Raw genomic sequence first — 23037 nt, forward strand, 5'->3', positions numbered from 1 at the left:
TGAATAAATAGGTGCTAATTAGTAAACAGTCAAAGGCAGATGTTGCCAATTCTTCAGATTTTGGCATGGGAACTAAATCACAATGGGAGCCCGTCTAAACTCTAATTTGTTTTCTTTGATTGCCATCTTACCCAACACCCCAAGCTATTTTGAACTGCAACAGAAAGGCGTGTCTTAAAAAAAATAACATTCGAGTATTCGATGTTCTGTGTACAAAAATATGTGAAACTCTTAATTTATCTGTTGGGATATGTGCTTCCCAGCTCAGCAATATCATCTACGGAAAACACAACGCCATCACTCAGCATCTGATGAACCCTGTTCAAAAATCCTCGCATTTCTTCACGGGTCGTCTTACTGCTTCGTTTAGTATTTTCATTTCCGCCACCCCATATTGTCCATCTACGCATGTGATCTATGATATAACTGCAGAATTTACGTGTTGCAAGCCTTTCTCTAGCGATTATATTTTGCATCAGTTCTTGGCGTTTTCCTTTAGAAAGAATTCGAATAAGAAAAAATTTAAAAGGAGGTGCTTAAATAATACTCACGCGAATTCGAACGTAAATGGGTGTTTCTCAAGTTTTTATCCAGCTGAGACTCCTCGTATTGTGCAATTATCTGGGCATAACGAGGATCGTCGGGTAAATTCTTGACTTGCAAGCGATCATCTGGTGGCTCAAAACAGTCGTTGAAGTTGGGTCCTGCATAGGGGAACTGGGTATGTGAAGTGCTGGACTCAAACTGCCTGTTATAGCCTTCTCTTTGGGCCAACCCAGTCTCCACCATCGATAGCACCCGACCATTGTAGAATCGGAACAACATAGTGGCCTTTAGTTTCTCGATTTTGGAAAGGCAGCTGCAACATGAAATGACAATCATTTACTCTGTTTTCATTGAGGACCTCTAATGGCTAACTTACGGGGAGTTTCGCAACGAGAAGATCCCCGGAAGGGATCCTTCCTGCCTCATGTAGTACAGCTGAAGGATCACGCAGTTGAGAAGTTCCTCGGCGGCGGAGTTCTGCATTCGGCGCAGGTTCTGCACATCGTGAATGAATCTCCTGTCCCGCCAGCCGCGATAGAGAGCCTGGATGCGGGTGGCAGCGATGTGAAAGTGCTCGAGGATCGTCTCCTGCAGCCGCTGCTCCAGCTGCTCCCGCAGGCTGTGCCGCGCCCAAAAGCCGCGCCACCAGCGCTGGATGACAATTGCCGCCTGCCAGCGCTGGTGGAGCAGCTTGCGGACGCGGTGGCCCCGCCAGAAGGCTTGGATGCGACGAGCCGCAATGAACATCTTGTAGTCGATCAACTGCACTGTGGTCCTGTGACGGCATCAAACCCAGAACGAATCGGAAATCTTATATTCTTCGCTAATAAACCACTCACCTGGACAATTTTATAGCCAAGGGTCGGGTGGAGTGCTCCTCCTCCTCTTCGCCTTCGAAATTTCTGATTAAGGGGTTATTATTAAATCACTTATTTGGTATATTATTAATTTACTCGAACTCGGATTCCGAAACCATTTTTGTAGCGTGTGGCCTGATCAAATGCATTGTCTTCTCTGATTGTCTTCGGTGTTTGTTTGAAGTTAATATAATCCGTGTTGTGTGTTGCAGCAACAATTAAAATAAAACTCAAGTGTAAGTTCAACGCATTCCTTGGGTGTATGGTTTTCGAGTATATTTTAAAAGCAACTTCGATAACGAAAACTGTTGGAAACAAGCTTCAGGTATTTTATTTTTCTCCATATGAGTCCACAAAATTTTAAAACGTGAAAATGTTGAACGTGATAATGTGCTGCAGATAAAAAAAATGTAATTATCTTTAAGAGGATAACTATTAGTTGACAAGCCAACGAATTATATTAAAGGACGTAAGTGGAATCCTTGCTTTTTTTTGCAGTTACTAACCATTCTTTTTTTTTCGAAAATCACTCAACCGCGGTCTATGCGCTTAATCATTTTTTTTTATAAATTTTCTGAAGCCGCCAAAGCTGCCCTGTCTTCATAGCTCTTGCATCGGCAGTCACGATGTCGGCCTCATGGTGCGCTGATGTGTGTCGATATTTGACACTTTATTGCGTGCACATCATCAATTTTCAAATTATTGTCAAGCACAGAGAGCAAATAGTAAACAAGCTTTTGGAGGGAAAAAGAGAAACTATGAGTTTCGCGACCAAGCTTGAGTGAACTTTAATTAAGCTTAACTTCTAATTGTATTAAAAAAGATACTCATTCCGTTAGAATATAACTAAATAAATTTCATCTTGAAGTAAACACATAATTTTTTTTTAAATTTTTAAAGCAACTTTTAAATTCATCCAAAATTTACTTGACTAGTACTCACGCACATTTCCGCACTCAGCTAGACCACACTATGTGCTCCCCAAAGCAAGCAATCAACTTTTATAGCCCCCATACAGCGCCATGCCGAGAAAACTCGTTATTTCAGCCCACTTTCGCCTCCAAATCCAAGTGCTCCTTTTGCTGCAATGTTTCACCAATAATTTTCAATATAATCAGCACCTGCGAAACCGCCCAAGAATTTGCACAAATGTTGCTAAAGTACGAACATTTGTGGACCCGAGCCCATTGTGGCTGGGAGTGAGCGCTGTCAAGATAATAAAAAATTTTCTTGGTTCGGGTGGTCGATCTGCGGGGGGCAAATGTCCTGGCCGTACAGGATAAGGGCCTCCAAACGCCGTGCATTAGCATTAATTCCACCACATGCAGCTCATGCACACGAAAATAATTTTAGCATGAAAAATTTGAAACCTCGATGGTTTCTTCTTTATTATTATTATTTATTAGTTTTTCTATTTAATGTCAGCGTTCGTTGTAGTTATCATGTCATATTTAGGCAGCCGACGGGTATATACAAAACCGAAAGCTTCTGTTCTTATTGCAATTTGTTATTGTATTAATTAAATTATTATTTTTTTAATATTTATATTTCAGGAAATTCCCTTATCTCCTTATCAAGAATAAGTCTCGTTTGTCTTTTTTTCGGCGCCGGGCGATATATAAGAGCACACAATTGAAACAAATCGCCAAAACGCTGTGTCGATTGATTGTGTTCAGACCAAAAAAAATCATAGTTTTTTAATAATTGAAAAAAACAATTAAAAGGACTGCAATATGTTGCGGATAGTCCTGAGTTTATTTGTATTATTCGTGTCGTCAATAAATGCCGATGGGTAAGTAGAATGTCTTTCGAAGACTTGTCGCAGAGGGAAAGATTTGTTTAATATTTATAAATAAACTTTCATAAAATTTATGATAACCCTAATGACTTTTCAATTTAATAACAGATGAATCACTTTGAAAATAAGTAATTGAATCCTAAAGCATTTCAAAGTTCTTGAAATTTAATGAATTTAATTAAAAACACTTAAAATAATCCATATTTTATTTTAGTGTAATTTATTTGTTCTTTTATAACGAATAGATTTTGTATTGTTAATCTCCGAAATGAATATGCAAAGATAAGGTTAATTAAGGTGAAAAAGCTTGCAGTTATTTTTCCTGCCATACTAAGTTAAGCTCTTAATTGTTTTCACCTTGTTTTTGACTGATTAAACCGAACTTATGTTGAAACCCCGCAGTATCTATACCGTCGTGGCGCCAAAGACCATTCGTTCCGGGAACACGTACAGAGTTGCCATCACGGTGCACAACGCAAATGGACCCTGTGAAATAACAGTCAGCCTAAACGGACCCTCACTCAATGAGATGCAGTCGGTGGAGGTCCTGCCAAAGGCCACGGTGGAAGTCACCTTCGATGTCCCGAAACTCTCCCGAGGAGATTACCAGCTTAAAGTCGCGAGTGCTGGGGGACTCGTTTTTAGCGATTCGACCAAGCTACTCTTTGCCGACGACAAAACATGGATCTACATCCAGACGGACAAGGCCACCTACAAGCCCTCCGATACAGTGCAGTTCAGGGTGCTCTTCCTCAACAAGTACACGACTCCGGCCAAGTTAGACAAGCCCGCCTCGATTGAGATCCACGACGGGGAAGCTAACCTGATCAAGCGGTGGAAGGATGTGAGCCCGATCGGGGGCCTCTACTCGGGGGAGCTGCGGCTGTCCGACCAGCCGGTGCTGGGCAACTGGACGCTGGCGGTCGAGGTGCCGGGCGAGGCCAAGGAGTCCAAGGTGCTGGTGGTGGACAAGTATGTGGTGCCGAAGTTCGAGGTCAGCGTGATCACCGCCAAGGATGTGGCGGCCAGCGATGGCGATATCAAGGCGACCATCAGGGCAAGGTACACGTTCAGAAAGCCGGTGAAGGGATCGCTGGTGGTCTCAATCGAGGGCAGTGGCACGGAGCAGAGGCTGCCCATCGACGGACAGGTTAACGTCCAGTTCCCCATCACGGCCAGCAGCAAGAGTCCCCTGAAAATAGTGGCCACCGTCACGGAGGAGCTGACTGACCTCAAGCACAACGGCTCCGCTTACGTGACCCTCCATCAGCATCGCCATTCGCTGCACGACATCTCCTGGCCAACGAACTACATACCTGGCATCGGCTACACGTTCAGCACTGCGGTCAAGAATTTGGACGGCTCTCCAGTCAGGGGCACTTCGAAAAAGGTCAGGTTCGACGTGCTGTGCTGCCAGGAAGGTAGAAGTTTCGAGGCTGTTGTCGAAGGAGGCATCGCCACCCAAACTATTCAATTTCCCCATTTTTCCTGCATGAGTTGTCTTGTGACAGCCAAAACTGATAACGCGGTCGACATTAAACAGTATGTATACAAGCTCGACCAGTCGCTAAAGATCGAGGTCATCACTAAAAAGTGAGTACAATCAGATCGGTAATAGTCTTTGAATTAACTTATGCGGATATTTCGCATTACAGCCCGAAACTGGGAACGCCACTGAAAATTAATGTAGTATCCACTAGCCATTTTCCTTACTTTATGCTGACGATTGTCGGCCGGGGAAACATCATCGCCAATCAGTACATGATTGTCCCGAGGGGAGCCACATCATATGAAGTGCAAGTCGATCCCACCTTCGATATGGTGCCCCAAGCCACACTCTACGTACACTATGTCGTAGACGGGGTACTAAGGTCCGACAAGGCATCGGTCAACTTTGAGAAGGATTTCGGCAACACGGTGAGATAACATAAGTTAGCCAACCAAAGCCGCAAACCTCCAAACATCTTTTCAGATTGAAATCTCAGCGCCAAAGGAGGCAAAGCCCTCAGAAAAGGTGAACCTTAGGATAACAACCGACCCCCATTCCTTCGTGGGACTCCTAGGGGTCGATCAGAGTGTGCTGCTCCTAAGATCTGGTAATGACCTCAACCGGAACCAAATACTGGATAATCTGGACAGCTACTCTACCGATTTGGTCACCCTAACCAACGCAAATATACACACCGACACAAAACTGCGTAAGTAGTAATATTAGTAGATTGTTTGAATGACTTTTCTTAGCTTGATTTCCCCTACCAGCTGGCTGTTACACCAATCCTGGTAAGTAGTAAATATACATCATGTGTATCAGTGACCTAACATATTACCTATAACCTATAACCTCAAGGTAATCAAACTTGCTCTGGAATGTTAACCCCTCTGAGTGCATGCCAAGGTGCTTCGACATCAGGTGAGTTTTTGCTTACCACCTACGAGAATCGCAGTTGGTTTAATGAAGTGCTGCTTCATTGCAGAAACGAACTCACCACCTCCTCCTATTGAACGGCCAAGCGGGCCGGTTTCACCACCACAGGTTCGTAAGCGCTTTCCGGAAACCTGGCTGTTTTCCAATATAACAGAGTAAGTCCTCTCTTCCTTTGAGTTGCACACGATTTCTAACCGAGTTAACAGCGTGGGTGCCAATGGTGAGTGCACGCTGTCGAAGGTGATTCCCGATACGATGACCTCCTGGGTGATCACCGGCTTCTCGCTGAACTCCGATTCCGGCCTGGCCGTGACCCGAAACCCAACCAAGGTCCGGGTGTTCCAGCCCTTCTTTGTGACCACCAACCTGCCGTACTCCGTGAAGCGCAACGAGGTCATCGCGATCCCCGTGCTGGTCTTCAACTACCTGGGTGAGCCAGTGCGGGCGACTGTATCGATGGACAACTCGGACAGGGAATACGAGTTCGTCGAGGCGACTAACGCAAACGTGACAAAGGGCCTAATGCAGCTGCGAAGGGAGAAGATCCTGTGGATACCCGCCAACACCTCGCGTAGCACCTCGTTCATGATTCGCCCTAAGAAGGTTGGGCTGACCACTCTGAAGATCACTGCCATCTCGAACATGGCCGGCGACACCCTCCATGAGATACTAAGGGTCGAGGCCAACGGTGTCACAAAGTATGGCAATAAAGCCATGCTGGTTAGTGTCCAGCGGTTGAATCGCCGAAGTGTGGGAGTGCCCGAAAAGAGCTTAATCTTCGAGATTGACGAAGAGATTGTTCCTGACTCCATGGAAGTTACTTTCGACATCAGTGGTTCCGTTCAGGCACCAGAGCTTGAAAACCTTGATAATCTGGTTCGCATGCCGTATGGCTGTGGAGAGCAGAATATGGTAAACTTCGTGCCAAACATCCTAGTATTGCGCTACCTTAAAGCGAGAAAACTAAACAGGCCAGACATATCGGGTCCAGCCAAAACGCATCTGGAAACGGGCTACCAGAGAGAGCTGACCTACAAGCGTCATGACGGTTCATATAGTGTTTTTACGAGTGATTCTGCAGGCAGCACTTGGCTCACGGCTTATGTAATTCGGTCCTTCCACCAAGCCTCTGAATTTATCAGCATTGACTCGAATGTCTTGAAATCGGGCCTAGACTTTCTAGAGTCGCAGCAAAGAGCAAGTGGGGAGTTCCCAGAGCTGGGATACCTTTTCGACATTGGTTATAGAAGCCCCTTGGCTCTCACCTCATTCGTACTCCTAGCTTTCTACGAGAACCAGGTGAGCGTTTGTTTTACAACTTCAAATATATTTTGTGATATTTACCATCATTCTTTGCTTTGCAGCAACACATTTCGAGATACCGAAACGTGATTGATAAGGCTGTTCAATTTGTGGTCGGCCAGGTAGACCAATCGACTGATGCGTACGATCTTTCTATCGCTGCTCTGGCACTTAAATTAGCCAAACATTCCAAGGGCGATGCGGTTCTAGCTAAGCTGGAGGGCATGGCAAAGCGAAAAGGTGACCACAAGTGGTGGTCCAGCTCAAACAGTGCCAGCAACCGAGTGGAGGTGACCTCATATGTGCTGCTCGCTCTTCTGGAACAAAACTTCGTGGATCCACCCATGCCCATCGTCGATTGGCTAATTAGCCAACGTAACAGCAACGGGGGCTTCCACTCATCGCAGGACACAGTCGTGGGCCGCAGGGCCCTGCCAAAGTTCGAGCGCCAAACCAACATACAAATTAAAGATATGCAAATTTTAATGTCCTACTTGAACAACCAGAAGCGAAGGATCCAGATCACCCCCGAACATACTACGAAAGTCGTGTCTCACTCGCTTCCGACGAACGTCAGGGAGGTCAAATTCTCGGCCTCGGGTCAAGGACGCGTCCAAACTCAACTCCAGTACCGCTACAACGTGGAGACCAAGGAACCCAGTCCCAGCTTTAAACTGACAGTCTCGGCTAAGAGAGCGGCCAAGAAACGGCTGGCCCTCGACATTTGTGGCGAGTACACTCCCGTGGAGGCGGCGGACAGGGGAAAGCCCACCAACATGGCGCTGATGCAGATCGTCCTGCCCTCCGGCTACGAGAGCGATCCCGAGTCCTTCGCCAGCATCAAGGCCATTCCGCACGTGAAGCGTGTGGACTCCATAAAGGGCGACGTCGAGGTTCACGTCTACTTCGATTTTCTCGAGCCCGGTGTCCGCAAGTGCCTGACCCTGAAGGCGATCCATGAGCATGCGGTGGCCCTTCTGAAACCGGCCTATGTTCGCCTCTACGATTACTACGCAAAGGAGCGCATCGCCACCGAATACTATACAGTGGACTCCTCTCCGTGCGACATTTGCTACGGCAACGAGTGCGGAGAGGGCTGCCTTTAATAGAAATAGATTTATTACAGTTTAAATGTTAAGCGTTTAGTCCAATCTAATTAAATTTAAAAATCCTTTTCACATTACTTTATTGGTGGTTGTATATTTATGGTTGGGAAACCCACAGTTCGAGGTCTTCAAGAAAATGTTGAAAGGACGAAGTATACGATTGATCTACACATTAAATTGCCTGACGTCGGTGATCTGCAATGCTGTTTTGTTTCTCCAACAATTTTCAAATTCAAATTTGCACAAATGCTACTAATGTACAAACATTGGTGGGCCCGATTCCATTGTGACTGGAACTCTTGTCGTAAATATATATTCGGGGGCTAATATCCTGGGCCTGTAAATTCAGAAAGTCGATGGTTTGTCTGTCTGTTTCTAAATAATCTGGTCTCTCAGTTTTAAAGCGTTCTTGCTAAAAGTTTACAAAAAGTTGTGCAATTAATGCACGCAATAATGTGAAGAGTTGTAAAACTCCCCACAATTGCAAGTGCAGGATAGCTCTGCATAGCAACAGCGGGAGGAGCTGCATGCAGAGGAAAAAGGGAATTAACGGCTCTGCGGATTTTGGACTCTGCAGACTTAAGACCCAACATAACGGTGAGTCTGCGTACTTCGAACAGGCGCAAAGAGGAGAGACCGTGAGCTAACGGTACCTCTGCGCACTATGGACGCGTTATAACGGTAAAGCTGCGGACTTTGGACCCGTTAAAAAGGTAAAGCTGCGGACTTTGGACTTGTTATAACGGTGAAGTTGCGGACCTCGGACCCGTACAGAGATATCGTGAACTAACGGGACCTTTTGTACTTTGGACCCAATCACGCGATCAATCTCGAGGGAAACTAACAGGACCTTTTGTACTTTGGAACCGAACACACGATCAGTCTGGAGGGAAATTACGTTTGCGTATAAAAGGAGGACGCACGCACGCTGGAGGGACAGTCAAGAGAAAGTCGTGCAACAGAGTGGAAACCCAAGTATGTGAATACCAAGTTCCAAAATATCCGGATCAAGATCGCAGAGTCAAGATGCCCAACGACGGTCACATCCACATAAGCTGAGACTGCCAAGCTGAGATCCAGAGGGTGCAGGGTAAGGTGTTGGGCGCGTTGGTGTAGTCTTAGCAGTGGATGTTGTGCGAAACGTACCTAGTATCACGGGAGTGAGGACCTGTTGAGGGCCAGGCCGACGAAGATCTAGTGGAGTTGTGAGAAAGGCACCCTGTGGCGGTCTACACGAATGTAAGGACCTGCCGGGGGCCAGGCCGACGAAGCCCCGAAATCTGCTTAACATCCTCCAAGCTGTGAAATAAATCTAGCCTATTATGCCAAATAGTTACCGCGGTAACTTTTACGCCGATCGACGGGAAAACAGCCGCGGGCGGCAGAAAAAACAACTGGAACAGGCTGGATCGGGCGACTATATCGGAAAGCTTTTATAAAATAGATAAAAAAAATAATATATAGACGATAAAAGAGGAAACGAAAATTATAAATAATATTTACGCAACAAAATTTACTTTCGATGTTTTTATCATAAAATTTAAATTTTTTAAATACATATTTAGTTTTCTAAAAACTTGACTTATTCGGATAAGTAAAATACCAAAACCCTCATTAAAAAGCGTATAATTTGTTTAATGATGTCCGATTTTGAATTGGTATACGTTAAAACGCTTCTGAGATAGTCCCCCAAGGAACTGCATCCTTAGTATGGTTTCTATTTCTGGGTCGACTTTTTCCACATTTTTATGATGTGACCCCGTCAAAATCGGAAAAATTTCTTTTTAGGAAAAAGATTTAAAACCAGCACTTGAGAAAGCACATAACTTTCCTTAGTCAAATCCGATTTTTAATTGGTATGCCTCAAAATGCGTCTGGCATCGTCCCCTAAAAAACTTAGTTTGCTTTTGATTTTTCAGTTGATTTTTTCACATTTTTATACCCTTGCAGAGCAAATGGTATTATAATTTCAGTCAGAAGTTTGCAACGCAGTGAAGGAGGCACCTCAGACCCTATAAAGTATATATGTACTCTTAAATCGAGAAAAAAAATTCATAAAAATCGGAGTACTATATCATATAGCTGCCATAGGAAAGATCGAAAAATCTATATAGAAATAACGGAAATAAAATTATTACCTCGTTGTTTTTCATCAGACAATCATGATTTTTTGAGTATAGAGTCTTCTAACGACTAACAAATAAAATTTCATTAAAATCGGACGACTATATCATATAGCTGTCATATGACCAATAGTCAAAAATATGGAAAATTAATAGAAAAGTCGTCGTAGCTTCGGTGTTGTTTAGCCTTTGTGTATTCTGTTCGAAATATTAGATGACTGCAAGGGTATATAAGCTTCGGCTTGCCGAAGCTAGCTTCCTTTCTTGTATTGATTTCACCCCTGTCAAAAGTCCAAAAACTGGGGTTTTTTTTCGGAAAATGGGCTAAAGCCAGCACATAAAAGCGCAAAACTTTTTTAATGGTGTCCGATTTTTAAGGGGGGCACCTCCTGGATAGCCCAGAAAGAAAGGTTCAATTTCGATCTTTTTTTTACCATGAAAAAAACGATACACATCTTCAGTCTTTTACATTTATTTGAAGGTACTTTGGAACAACTTTGAAAAAAAAAAAACTAGTCAAAATTTCACAAAATGGCGTCGTTATCCATGGCGGACTGCGTTGCCTCGCGACTGGAGTGGTCAAATGGCGTACACGATAGGGTCCGTAATTTTGGTCTGAAATTGGTAATTTTTTTATGTGTTATAAAGTACATTTATTTATTCTAAATGAACCAATAAAAAGTCAATGACGATTGAAAATTCACTTTTTTGTTGTGTTAAAACCAAAATTAACAATTTTTCGCAGTAAAATTTGTTAAAATTATTGCATTAAAAGTATGAAAAATTGAGAAATCTATTGATATCTTTGGTTCATATAGAATAGTTATTTATTACCAACAAAATACATTTAATTGAGGTCAATCGGTTGAAAACTTTTTTTGTAATTCTGTACGCCAATTTGAAAAATGTGGTTTTGAGAAAACGCGGTTCAAAGTTTTTAGAAATAACCGACGCGATCGTGCGCCGAGCCACTCTACCGACTGTGTCTTCAGAAGTACTTGGAATTTTGATCTGAAATTTTACACGCACATTCTCAAATAGTTTTTTTATCGATTAAAAAAAAAAAAAAAAATGCGATTTTTTTCAGGAATCCATGAGGTTCCCCCCTTAATTGGTATACCCCAAAATGCTTTTAGCATAGTTCCCCTTATCAGACAATTATGATTTTTAAAATATGTATATAATTATCTAATGACACTGAAATTTTAAATTAATTTTTTTAAAAGTCGGACATGGAAGAAATCGCCTTCAATGTTTTTTAGCCTTTATGCATTTTGCTCGAAATTTGTGATGACTTCTGTTCGCCGAAGCTATCTTCTTTTCTTGCTTATAATTTATTGTATTAATTTTATTTCATTTTTTGTTATTTGTAATACTGGGAATTCATTATTCTTCTTATCAGGAGTATGTCTTGTTTGTATATTTGATTGTGCGAGGCGATATTTAAGAGGCACTCGATTGAAACAAATCGTCAAAGCGCTGTGTCGATTGATTGTGTTCGGACCAAAAGTAAACCTAGTCTTTTTCATAATTGAAGAACAGAATAAAAGGACTGCAATATGTTGCGGTTAGTCCTGAGTGTATTTGTATTATTTGTGTCGTCAATAAAAGCCGATGGGTAAGATATATTTCCTTTCACGGTTATTATAATTTTTATTTCAGGCCCATAAAGTATATATGTTCTATACCAGCATCTCCATCTGTCGGTCTGTTCGTCTGTTCCTTTTCAAAGAAATATATCAGTTCTCTTAATTATACCCTTGCAGAGCAAAGTTATTATAATTTCAGTCAGAAGCTTGAAACGCAGTGAAGGAGTCACACAAAGTTTACATATTCTGAATCAGCATCAGTATCTTAGTTGTAAAGCTATCTTGCTGAAACTGTGCCAAAAGTTGTGACGTTATTGGAGGCAGTTCGGGCGACTATATAGGATACCTCCCATAAGAGAGATTGAAAAAAAATTCTCACTCCGTTGTTTTTGATCAGATCGACTTGATTTCTTTCAGATGGTGATTTTAAACCACTATCGAATTTCGGGTTAAATTAGATCAAAATCGGATAACTTTATCATATAGCTTCCATAGGAAAGATCGAAATATAAATATATAAATAAGGGCAAAAAAAATATAACGTCGTTGCTTTTTATTCCACAAGCATGATTTTTACAACATCGACTTTTTTAACTACCCTTGAACCGAGAAAAAAATTTCATAAGAATCGGACAACTATATCATCTACATAGCTACCATAGGAATGATCGAAAAATCCATATAGAATTAACGGAAATTTAATGATAACATCGTTGTTTTTCATCAGACAATCATGATTTTTGGAATTTAGACTTTTTTAACGACTCTTTAATTTTGAATTAAATTTCGGGCGACTATATCATATAGCTGTCATATAAAAGATGTCGAAAATATTGAAAGAAAATATGGAAAATAAATTGAAAAATCATCATAGATTCGATGTTGTTTAGCCTTTCTGTATTTTGTTTGAAATATTTGATGACTGCAATGTTATATAAGCTTCGGCTTGCCGAAACTAGCTTCCTTTCTTATTTTGCTATCAATCCAAGACTTGTCGCCTGGAAGACGGGGCAATAAGAAGTTTGACTCACGGGAAAAAATTGTGATAGCGTTTTCCATAAATTTAATGATAACCCTAATGACTTTTCAATTTAATAACTGATGAATCACTACTTTGAAAAGAAGTAATTAAATCCTGAAGCGTTTCAAAATATGCAAACATAAGGTTAATTAAGGTGAAAAAGCTTGCAGTTCTTTTTAATTTTATACTAAGTAAAGTTATCGATTGTTTTCACCTTGTTTTTGACTGATTAAACCGAACTTATGTTGAAACCCCGCAGTATCTATACCGTCGTGGCGCCAAAGACCATTCGTTCCGGGAACACGTACAGAGTTGCCATCACGGTGCACAACGCAAATGGACCCTGTGAAATAACAGTCAGCCTAAACGGACCCTCACTCAATGAGATGCAGTCGGTGGAGGTCCTGCCAAAGGCCACGGTGGAAGTCACCTTCGATGTCCCGAAACTCTCCCGAGGAGATTACCAGCTTAAAGTCGCGAGTGCTGGGGGACTCGTTTTTAGCGATTCGACCAAGCTACTCTTTGCCGACGACAAAACATGGATCTACATCCAGACTGACAAGGCCACCTACAAGCCCTCCGATACTGTGCAGTTCAGGGTGCTCTTCCTCAACAAGTACACGACTCCGGCCAAGTTAGACAAGCCCGCCTCGATTGAGATCCACGACGGGGAAGCTAACCTGATCAAGCGGTGGAAGGATGTGAGCCCGATCGGGGGCCTCTACTCGGGGGAGCTGCGGCTGTCCGACCAGCCGGTGCTGGGCAACTGGACGCTGGCGGTCGAGGTGCCGGGCGAGGCCAAGGAGTCCAAGGTGCTGGTGGTGGACAAGTATGTGGTGCCGAAGTTCGAGGTCAGCGTGATCACCGCCAAGGATGTGGCGGCCAGCGATGGCGATATCAAGGCGACCATCAGGGCAAGGTACACGTTCAGAAAGCCGGTGAAGGGATCGCTGGTGGTCTCAATCGAGGGCAGTGGCACGGAGCAGAGGCTGCCCATCGACGGACAGGTTAACGTCCAGTTCCCCATCACGGCCAGCAGCAAGAGTCCCCTGAAAATTGTGGCCACCGTCACGGAGGAGCTGACGGACCTCAAGCACAACGGCTCCGCTTACGTGACCCTCCATCAGCATCGCCATTCGCTGCACGACATCTCCTGGCCAACGAACTACATACCTGGCATCGGCTACACGTTCAGCACTGCGGTCAAGAATTTGGACGGCTCTCCAGTCAGGGGCACTTCGAAAAAGGTCAGGTTCGACGTGCTGTGCTGCCAGAAAGGTAAAAGTTTCGAGGCTGTTGTCGAAGGAGGCATCGCCACCCAAACTATTCAATTTCCCCATTTTTCCTGCATGAGTTGTCTTGTGACAGCCAAAACTGATAACGCGGTCGACATTAAACAGTATGTGTACAAGCTCGACCAGTCGCTAAAGATCGAGGTCATCACTAAAAAGTGAGTACAATCAGATCGGTAATAGTCTTTGAATTAACTTATGCGGATATTTCGCATTACAGCCCGAAACTGGGAACGCCACTGAAAATTAATGTGGTATCCACTAGCCATTTTCCTTACTTTACGCTGACGATTGTCGGCCGGGGAAACATCATCGCCAATCAGTACATGGTTGTCCCAAGGGGAGCCACATCATATGAAGTGCAAGTCGATCCCACCTTCGATATGGTGCCCCAAGCCACACTCTACGTACACTATGTCGTAGACGGGGTACTAAGGTCCGATAAGGCAACGGTCGACTTTGAGAAGGATTTCGGCAACACGGTGAGACAACATAAGTTAGCCAACCAAAGCCGCAAACCTCCAAACATATTTTTAGATTGAAATCTCAGCGCCAAAGGAGGCAAAGCCCGCAGAAAAGGTGAACCTTAGGATAAAAACCGACCCCCATTCCTTCGTGGGACTCCTAGGGGTCGATCAGAGTGTGCTGCTCCTAAGATCTGGTAATGACCTCAACCGGAACCAAATACTGGATAATCTGGACAGCTACTCTACCGATTTGGTCACCCTAACCAACGCAAATATACACACCGACACAAAACTGCGTAAGTAGTAATATTAGTAGATTGTTTGAATGACTTTTCTTAGCTTGATTTCCCCTACCAGCTGGCTGTTACACCAATCCTGGTAAGTAGTAAATATACAACATGTGTATCAGTGACCTAACCTATTACCTATAACCTCAAGGTAATCAAACTTGCTCTGGAATCCCATCCTATCAGAGTGCAGGCCAAGGTGCTTCGACATCAGGTGAGTTTTTTCTTACCACCTACGAGGATTGGAGTTGATTTAATGAAGTGCTGCTTCATTGCAGAAACGAACTCACCACCTCCTCCTATTGAACGGCCAAGCGGGCCGGTTTCAACACCACAGGTTCGTAAGCGCTTTCCGGAAACCTGGCTGTTTTCCAATATAACAGAGTAAGTCCTCTCTTCCTTTGAGTTGCACACGATTTCTAACCGAGTTAACAGCGTGGGTGCCAATGGTGAGTGCACGCTGTCGAAGGTGATTCCCGATACAATGACCTCCTGGGTGATCACCGGCTTCTCGCTGAACTCCGATTCCGGCCTGGCCGTGACCCGAAACCCAACCAAGGTCCGGGTGTTCCAGCCCTTCTTTGTGACCACCAACCTGCCGTACTCCGTGAAGCGCAACGAGGTCATCGCGATCCCCGTGCTGGTCTTCAACTACCTGGGTGAGCCAGTGCGGGCGACTGTATCGATGGACAACTCGGACAGGGAATACGAGTTCGTCGAGGCGACTAACGCAAACGTAACAAAGGGCCTAATGCAGCTGCGAAGGGAGAAGATCCTGTGGATACCCGCCAACACCTCGCGTAGCACCTCGTTCATGATTCGCCCTAAGAAGGTTGGGCTGACCACTCTGAAGATCACTGCCATCTCGAACATGGCCGGCGACACCCTCCATGAGATACTAAGGGTCGAGGCCAACGGTGTCACAAAGTATGGCAATAAAGCCATGCTGGTTAGTGTCCAGCGGTTGAATCGCCGAAGTGTGGGAGTGCCCGAAAAGAGCTTAATCTTCGAGATTGACGAAGAGATTGTTCCTGACTCCATGGAAGTTACTTTCGACATCAGTGGTTCCGTTCAGGCACCAGAGCTTGAAAACCTTGATAATCTGGTTCGCATGCCGTCTGGCTGTGGAGAGCAGAATATGATAAACTTTGTGCCCAATATCCTGGTATTGCGCTACTTGAAGGCGAGAAAACTAAACAGGGCAGACATATCGGATCCAGCCAAAACGCATCTGGAAACGGGCTACCAGAGAGAGCTGACCTACAAGCACAATGACGGTTCATATAGTGCTTTTGGCACGAGAGATGCTGCGGGCAGCACTTGGCTCACGGCTTATGTAATTCGGTCCTTCCACCAAGCCTCTGAATTTATCGGCATTGACTCGAATGTCTTGAAAGCGGGCCTGGACTTTCTGGAGTCGCGGCAAAGGGCAAGTGGGGAGTTCCCAGAGCTGGGACAAGTTATTCACAATAGCCATGGAAGCCCTTTGGCGCTCACATCATTCGTACTCCTAGCTTTCTACGAGAACCAGGTGAGCGTTTGTTTTGCAACTTCAAATATTTATTGTGATATTTACCACCATTCTTTGCTTTGCAGCAACACATTTCGAGGTACCGAAACGTGATTGATAAGGCTGTTCAATTTGTGGTTGCCCAGGTAGACCAATCGACTGATGCGTACGATCTTTCTATCGCTGCTCTGGCACTTAAATTAGCCAAACATTCCAAGGGCGATGCGGTTCTAGCTAAGCTGGAGGGCATGGCAAATCGAAAAGGTGACCACAAGTGGTGGTCCAGCTCAAACAGTGCCAGCAACCGAGTGGAGGTGACCTCATATGTGCTGCTCGCTCTTCTGGAACAAAACTTCGTGGATCCACCCATGCCCATCGTCGATTGGCTAATTAGCCAACGTAACAGCAACGGGGGCTTCCACTCATCGCAGGACACAGTCGTGGGCCTCATGGCCCTGACCAAGTTCGAACTCCAAACCAACATACAAATTAAAGATATGCAAATTTTAATGTCCTACTTGAACAACCAGAAGCAAAGGATCCAGGTCACCCCCGAACATACTACGAAAGTCGTGTCTCATTCGCTTCCGAGGAACGTCAGGGAGGTCAAATTCTCGGCCTCGGGTCAAGGACGCGTCCAAACTCAACTCCAGTACCGCTACAACGTGGAGACCAAGGAACCCAGTCCCAGCTTTAAACTGACAGTCTCGGCTAAGAGAGCGGCGAAGAAACGGCTGGCCCTCGACATTTGTGGCGAGTACACTCCCGTGGAGGCGGCGGACAGGGGAAAGCCCACCAACATGGCACTGATGCAGATCGTCCTGCCCTCCGGCTACGAGAGCGATCCCGAGTCCTTCGCCAGCATCAAGGCCATTCCGCACGTGAAGCGTGTGGACTCCATAAAGGGCGACGTCGAGGTTCACGTCTACTTCGATTTTCTCGAGCCCGGTGTCCGCAAGTGCCTGACCCTGAAGGCGATCCATGCGCATGCGGTGGCCCTTCTGAAACCGGCCTATGTTCGCCTCTACGATTACTACGCAAAGGAGCGCATCGCCACCGAATACTACACAGTGGACTCCTCTCCGTGCGACATTTGCTACGGCAACGAGTGCGGAGAGGGCTGTCTTTAATATAAATAGGATCACTTAAGTTTCAATGTTCTACGTACAGTCCAATCTAATTAAATATGAAAATTATTTGCGTATCACTTCATCGGTGGCTTTGTATTTCAAGTAGGAAAACCCACAACTCGGGATCTACAAGAAAATATTGAAAGGGCGCAGTTCCCGGTTGATCCACAGTCTAAATTGCCTGACGTCGGTGAACTGAGTGCCTCCATTGAGGCTGGTGCTCCAAATTCCCACAAGGTAGTATCTGCTGCTCTCCGTGGGACAAACAAGCGGTGCTCCCTTGGCATAAACGGGCTGTTCGGAGCGCGGAGTGCCCTCCAATATTGTGGATCTAGAATTGTTCGACCAAGAGCTCTTGTCGATATCCATTTCCATTTTGAGGACGATGTTGCGGGCCGAGGGGGTTTTACTGACAATCCTGTGGTTCCAGCCGCAAACAAAGCAGCTTTCCTTGTCCAGATCGACTGGGGTCATTGGGGCCAGGCACACGGGTACGATATGCTGAAGCCGTGGAAACTCCTCGGTCAGGATGAGCAGGGCGATATTGTACTGGGTCGAGTCCCAACGGAACTGCTGATGTACGACACGATCTTTGACCGTGCGGTTTTCGTGCTGCACTGCCTCACGATCTGTGACTAGATCCCAGTCTCCGGCCCTCACAATAAGTGGCTCCTCAGTCGTCAAACAGGTGGCGGTGGTCATAACCACTTTTCGCGATATCAGGACTCCATTGCAAAGGAAGTTGTGTCCGGCATCGAGAATGGCCGCGGTCCAGGCAAACTCGGCGAAGCTCGTCTCCAGGCGACCACCTGTCAGGGTCATAAAAACGCCACCGACATTGCTAATCCCGCACTGATTGTGCTCCATATGAATCGCGGCATCCAATGGCTTTAGCTGGCAACATTGATCAATCGCAGAGAGACAAGCAATTTAAATGGTTTTGTATACCCACCTTATCATCGGGATGGCAGCAAACCTCGAGATAATGACACCTATTTTTAGACGATTCCCTAAGGTCCACAACTAGCTTTGGACCCTTGTTCATAGTTGTCGAACATTCCGATCGTCTTTCGCAAGTCATGTTTCTGTAAAGACCGCACTTTCGGACTTCGAGGGCCGGCTTTGGTTTTGTGGTGGTCGAAGTAGTTGAAAGAATTTCCTTGTTTTTTTCTGGGAATTTAAAATAATTTTCGTCGCTGACATCTTCCTCGGTTTCTTGCCCCGAAGCCTCAGAAAAAAAAAACCAATAAACAGACGGTAAAAAAAAATATTTTTGATCGTTTAAAAAAAACAATTCCTTTGTTGATTCTCATCTTTGAGTATTTTACTTCTGCAGTTGTTGGCAGGGAACGAATACCAACTGGGTAATAATCAGTACTAAATAAATCCGCTCAACCTCTCATTCACATGCTTTATTGATAAGGGGTTCTTGTTGGCAAACGCTGCTTATAAACAAATAAGTTTGAAAATAATATTCGAAGTATAAAGTACCTAACCAGATATCTTATTTTCTTCTTACCTTTTAAAATTAAAAAAAAATAATAATAATTTAATTATTTTAAAATATTTTAAAATAGTTCTAATGAAAATCTTCTTGTTTTTGGTAATCACTTTTTTGCACCTCTTGTGTACTCGGTGTTTTTAGAGTCGAGTCATTGTGTGAATTGTGTGAGTCTGCGGTAAAAATGTTTTCTGAAACATCTTGCTATTTATTCATGGGAGCCTAATCATAGGAATTCACATTTTTATAAAATATGAATATTGCGCAAAACTGATAACGCGCTTCACTGATAACACCAAAGGTTAATGTGACTTCTCAGAAAATGTATTGTATTAATCTTTATAAATATAGGCTTTGATTGTGACGCTTACATCAATTTAAAAGTTCAAATACCCAATCACAATTATTTAAACAACAATATAAAAATTAATCAATATACATAAATGTTTGTTAATGATTCTGAAATGGTAAATTCATAAGTTTAAATAAAATAGTGCTTTTGGTGCGACAAGTAGACTTGACTACGGACTCACAAAAACCCTAATTAAAAAAAATAACTTTTGAACTCGACTTTCGTTTAGACAAAGAGAAGGATTGAAGATTAAAACGCACCGCTCCGTCTTCGGGGGATTCAAGATGGTTTCTTCCAAAGCTCTTTTGGTCGGGTTTCTCCTTTCGTTGGCTGATGAATGAGCTCCACTGGGCAGGGGTTGCATCATTTGATAGTCGGAGCTTCGTCCTTCGTCCTTCGTCCACCGACTCCCCAGTGCCCCTTCGCAATTTGAGTAGACGCTTTCTAATAAACATTAAGTTGACATGAAATACACGCCAAACAAATGAAGCAAATGCATTTCATCCCGGGAAGGGGCGTGGCTGCCAGATGCCGGCTAATGCCGCCCCTTTCAGAGCGGCTTTCATCGCCGACACCGCAGGATATGTTTACAAATTGAAAAATATAGCATGCGACCGAGAGGACGTGCAGCGAGGAGTGCACAGTGAAACAGTCTGCAAGAAAACCTTTTATATGATCTCTCAATTTTTAATATTATATAATCAACTTAAAGTTGGTTTTCTTATCTGAAAATGTTCAAAAAAAATGCAAGGCTTTGCCAGTTAATATATTTCAAACCCATTACTTCTTAAGTAAAATATTTATATTGTTTAGTTTTTCAGTCTGTGATCTTTGATGGTAGAGCACTGTAACCATCTAGGCAAGTTTTGCTGCAGAAATGAGTTGTTACATGGGTCAGTTGGCTGTGGGCAGGCAGACTTCCTGCAAGTGGACCGTCGACGTGCAGCGCGGTTTTCCACGAACACACCTCTTACATACTAATGTTGGAAATATATAATGGTTTATATGAAGAATATGGCAAACTGTGCAGCGCTGTATACATACATATATATACGCGGTTAAAAATGAATATTTCCTGCAGGAAAGTAGCCGGAGGTGGGCAAATCTGACACGAAACATTTGCGTGACAAGCAAAATGTCGGCACATCCTGGCGTTCGGATCGTGGATGTGCGGGGTGAAAATTCACGTCCAGTGCATTTCAAAGGGACCCAGAAAATAATTATGGCCCAAATCACAATAATGCAGAAGAGAAAAGCGCAACAGAAAAAGAGACTTCTACAAATTAGGAGTGTACACAGGGATATAGTGAAAGGATCTGGCAATGTCAGGAGCATGGTGTTGAGCCCCAGGATATGTCGGCAATTTTCTGTAGCCATGACATTGAAAAAGAACTTTACCCGGACGATGGGGTGGAGTTTACCAGTTGATTGACAATGTATAGCACTGATTAACATGGAAAACGTTATGTTTTTCTCTTACAATAAAATTTGGAAATCAGTGAGTTATATTTTCTAAATTTTTGTTTTTTTAAGATTTAAATTTTAAAAATGAAATATTTTCGTTTATACCCAATTTGGAAAGATTTGATACTATAATGCAAACTATTTATTTTTCCTATTTTAATTATTTATTTTTATAACCCTTTTTGATAAAAGAATTTCCCTAAAACGCTGAAAAACTTGCAGCAAAGTGGCCTTCTTACACATAGGAATAAACCTGACAAACAGGGGGAAATTAACTGGCGACTAACCAAAAGACAAAGCGGACCCAAACAATCGGAGGCAGCCGTCAGCAGCTCCAATTTGGCAATGTCGGATTGACAACAATTAAATTTGCCTCCTGTCTGCCGTCGCAATGAGACGGCCAATCAACTGCCTCTTTGCACCTCCGCAGATGTCGTCGTTGTGAAATTGTTGACAGAATTCAAATCAGTGCCACAGGGCAAATTGCACCGCCTCGTCAGAGGAACGCCGCTGATGGAAATGATGATGTCGTGTCGGCAATGTCTGTGTCATAAATGTCACTTTCAATTTCGCTGCCTGGCTGCTGGCAGGACTATGTGGACTCGGTGGGTTCGATTAAAGCGTGTTTTGAATGGCAAATTAGCTAAACGTTCTTCGGAGCAAAGGCAAATTTAATTATGTCAGCGGAGCAGTGCTCATCAAGTCATGTGACAAATTACGACATGTGGGAGAAATACAAAAACATTTTCCACCAGCTTTGTTTTCATGTTTCTTAACTTTAAATATTTCTGAAAAAAGTAAAACTAAAAAAAGCATGAAAGCCAATGCAATATAAGCGATTGAAAAATTATATTTTACAAAATAGAAAAAAAATATATATATACATATATATAAATAATTATTTTTTTTAATTTTTGCTTGACGAATTCCTTTATGGTGTTAACAGTTTTAATCAGATTATTTTTTTTTCTTAAATTCATTTTCTAGCTTTCTAGGGTAACTGAGAAAATAAGTGTATCGTTAAATTTGAATATTTTCCCATAAATTGTGTGCATTGAGTAGCCAAGAGTCGAGTGTCAAAGGTTTCGGTGTTCCAATCGCGCCGGCTCTCGTCCATCGCCAGCATCCTGCTCCGTGAAAGTCTGCGCCGGCAATGAGTACTTCCTGCTTCCGGCATACCGACTGTCTCCAGACAACTGTACAAGCAACTATAACTGTCGGCAAGTTGGCTTTATTACTTCCACACTGTTGAATATGCATATAAAAAGCGAATCGGCAAGGGAGGCCAGCTTTGACGACTAGTGGCACGCCCACTTTGGATGGCTGGTTGGTTGGATGGTTGGATGGTTGGTTGGCTGGCTGGTCGGTTGGTCCTTTGTGCTCCTGCCAAAGGACAAGGCAGCTCGGCCCCATCGCCGAGGCGGGTGCATTATCACTTGCCAGCCAAGCAAAATATTGTGGGTGCATTAAATATTTTCCCTCTTGCCGCAAGACAAAAGAAACGCTTCACGGAACTCCGGGTGGAGGAGGACCACTCCTCTTAGCTGAACAAACTATGCGGGCACGAGAGATGAGCCAAGGGCCTTTGTCTGCGTTTTATATTAAACTATTTATGCCTGGTCCTCGGCCCTCGGCCCTCAGATCCCGGAACCCATCTCTTGGCCACCGGATCTCGAGAAGGCTCCGCTCGATGGCGCTCGAAAGCCGAGACTCGCAAAATTTACCTACTCTGCATCTGCATCGGGTGTGCCGCCTACTGTGTTCCGCATTTTCACATTTTTATCGAGCTACATTTTGCGGGGGAATTTACGAAAAATTTTAAACAATTATGTGGCTTTGGCCGCATCGTTCCGGCAGCAGGATGAGCCGCCATTGATCGCTCGGCTGGTCAGTTGGGTGCCACCAGAAATTGTTCGCGTCACTCGTAGCAAGGAATATCAACTATGCCTTGATTGGTTTTCTTCTTAGAAGAAATATTGGGGACTTGCGAGGCGCAGGAAGGCAGGGGAAAGGCAAGTAAACGAAACAATTTTTCTAATACATACTACAAATTTTTCTGTACTTAATTGCATACTATATATTCAATTTAATACATTAAATTTAAGCAGCAACAATTTCTACAAGAGAATGTTTTAGACATAAATATTTCAGTCTATGTTTTTAATGACTGTTTTACATTTCTCATTAATAAACAGTATCTACTACAAATTAACTAGAATACAAGGTCTAGAAGTCCCCATATTCAGTCTATAGCTCGAACTGCCTCA

The 23037-nt window shown here is 43.8% G+C and overlaps 4 protein-coding genes across 4 annotated transcripts; 2 read left to right on the forward strand and 2 right to left on the reverse strand.

The window, feature by feature from the left end:
* Positions 1 to 174: 174 nt before the first annotated feature.
* LOC108101361 lies at positions 175 to 1682 on the reverse strand. Its single transcript, XM_017205672.2, has 5 exons — positions 1500 to 1682; positions 1386 to 1448; positions 923 to 1321; positions 552 to 859; positions 175 to 493 (listed from the first exon to the last, which is right to left on the reverse strand). Exons 1-5 carry the CDS (start codon positions 1550 to 1552, stop codon positions 237 to 239), a joined length of 1080 nt encoding a protein of 359 aa, XP_017061161.2. The 5' UTR covers positions 1553 to 1682; the 3' UTR covers positions 175 to 236.
* A 1454-nt stretch (positions 1683 to 3136) lies between these two features.
* Positions 3137 to 8111, forward strand: LOC108101357 (CD109 antigen). Its single transcript, XM_043208411.1, has 9 exons — positions 3137 to 3195; positions 3604 to 4794; positions 4857 to 5118; positions 5174 to 5399; positions 5461 to 5481; positions 5549 to 5611; positions 5676 to 5781; positions 5833 to 6925; positions 6991 to 8111. Exons 1-9 carry the CDS (start codon positions 3137 to 3139, stop codon positions 8032 to 8034), a joined length of 4065 nt encoding a protein of 1354 aa, XP_043064346.1. The 3' UTR covers positions 8035 to 8111.
* Positions 8112 to 10688: 2577 nt separating this feature from the next.
* On the forward strand, positions 10689 to 17665 carry LOC108086355 (CD109 antigen). Its single transcript, XM_043208412.1, has 9 exons — positions 10689 to 10735; positions 13027 to 14217; positions 14280 to 14541; positions 14597 to 14822; positions 14884 to 14904; positions 14965 to 15027; positions 15092 to 15197; positions 15249 to 16344; positions 16410 to 17665. Exons 1-9 carry the CDS (start codon positions 10689 to 10691, stop codon positions 17451 to 17453), a joined length of 4056 nt encoding a protein of 1351 aa, XP_043064347.1. The 3' UTR covers positions 17454 to 17665.
* LOC108086356 (phenoloxidase-activating factor 2-like) lies at positions 17580 to 18498 on the reverse strand. Its single transcript, XM_017183258.2, has 2 exons — positions 18406 to 18498; positions 17580 to 18347 (listed from the first exon to the last, which is right to left on the reverse strand). Exons 1-2 carry the CDS (start codon positions 18496 to 18498, stop codon positions 17580 to 17582), a joined length of 861 nt encoding a protein of 286 aa, XP_017038747.2.
* Between the last annotated feature and the right edge of the window lie 4539 nt (positions 18499 to 23037).

The sequence above is a fragment of the Drosophila ficusphila genome, unplaced genomic scaffold (assembly GCF_018152265.1).
Source record: "Drosophila ficusphila isolate 14025-0441.05 unplaced genomic scaffold, ASM1815226v1 contig_436, whole genome shotgun sequence".
Taxonomy (NCBI): Eukaryota; Metazoa; Arthropoda; class Insecta; order Diptera; family Drosophilidae; genus Drosophila; species Drosophila ficusphila.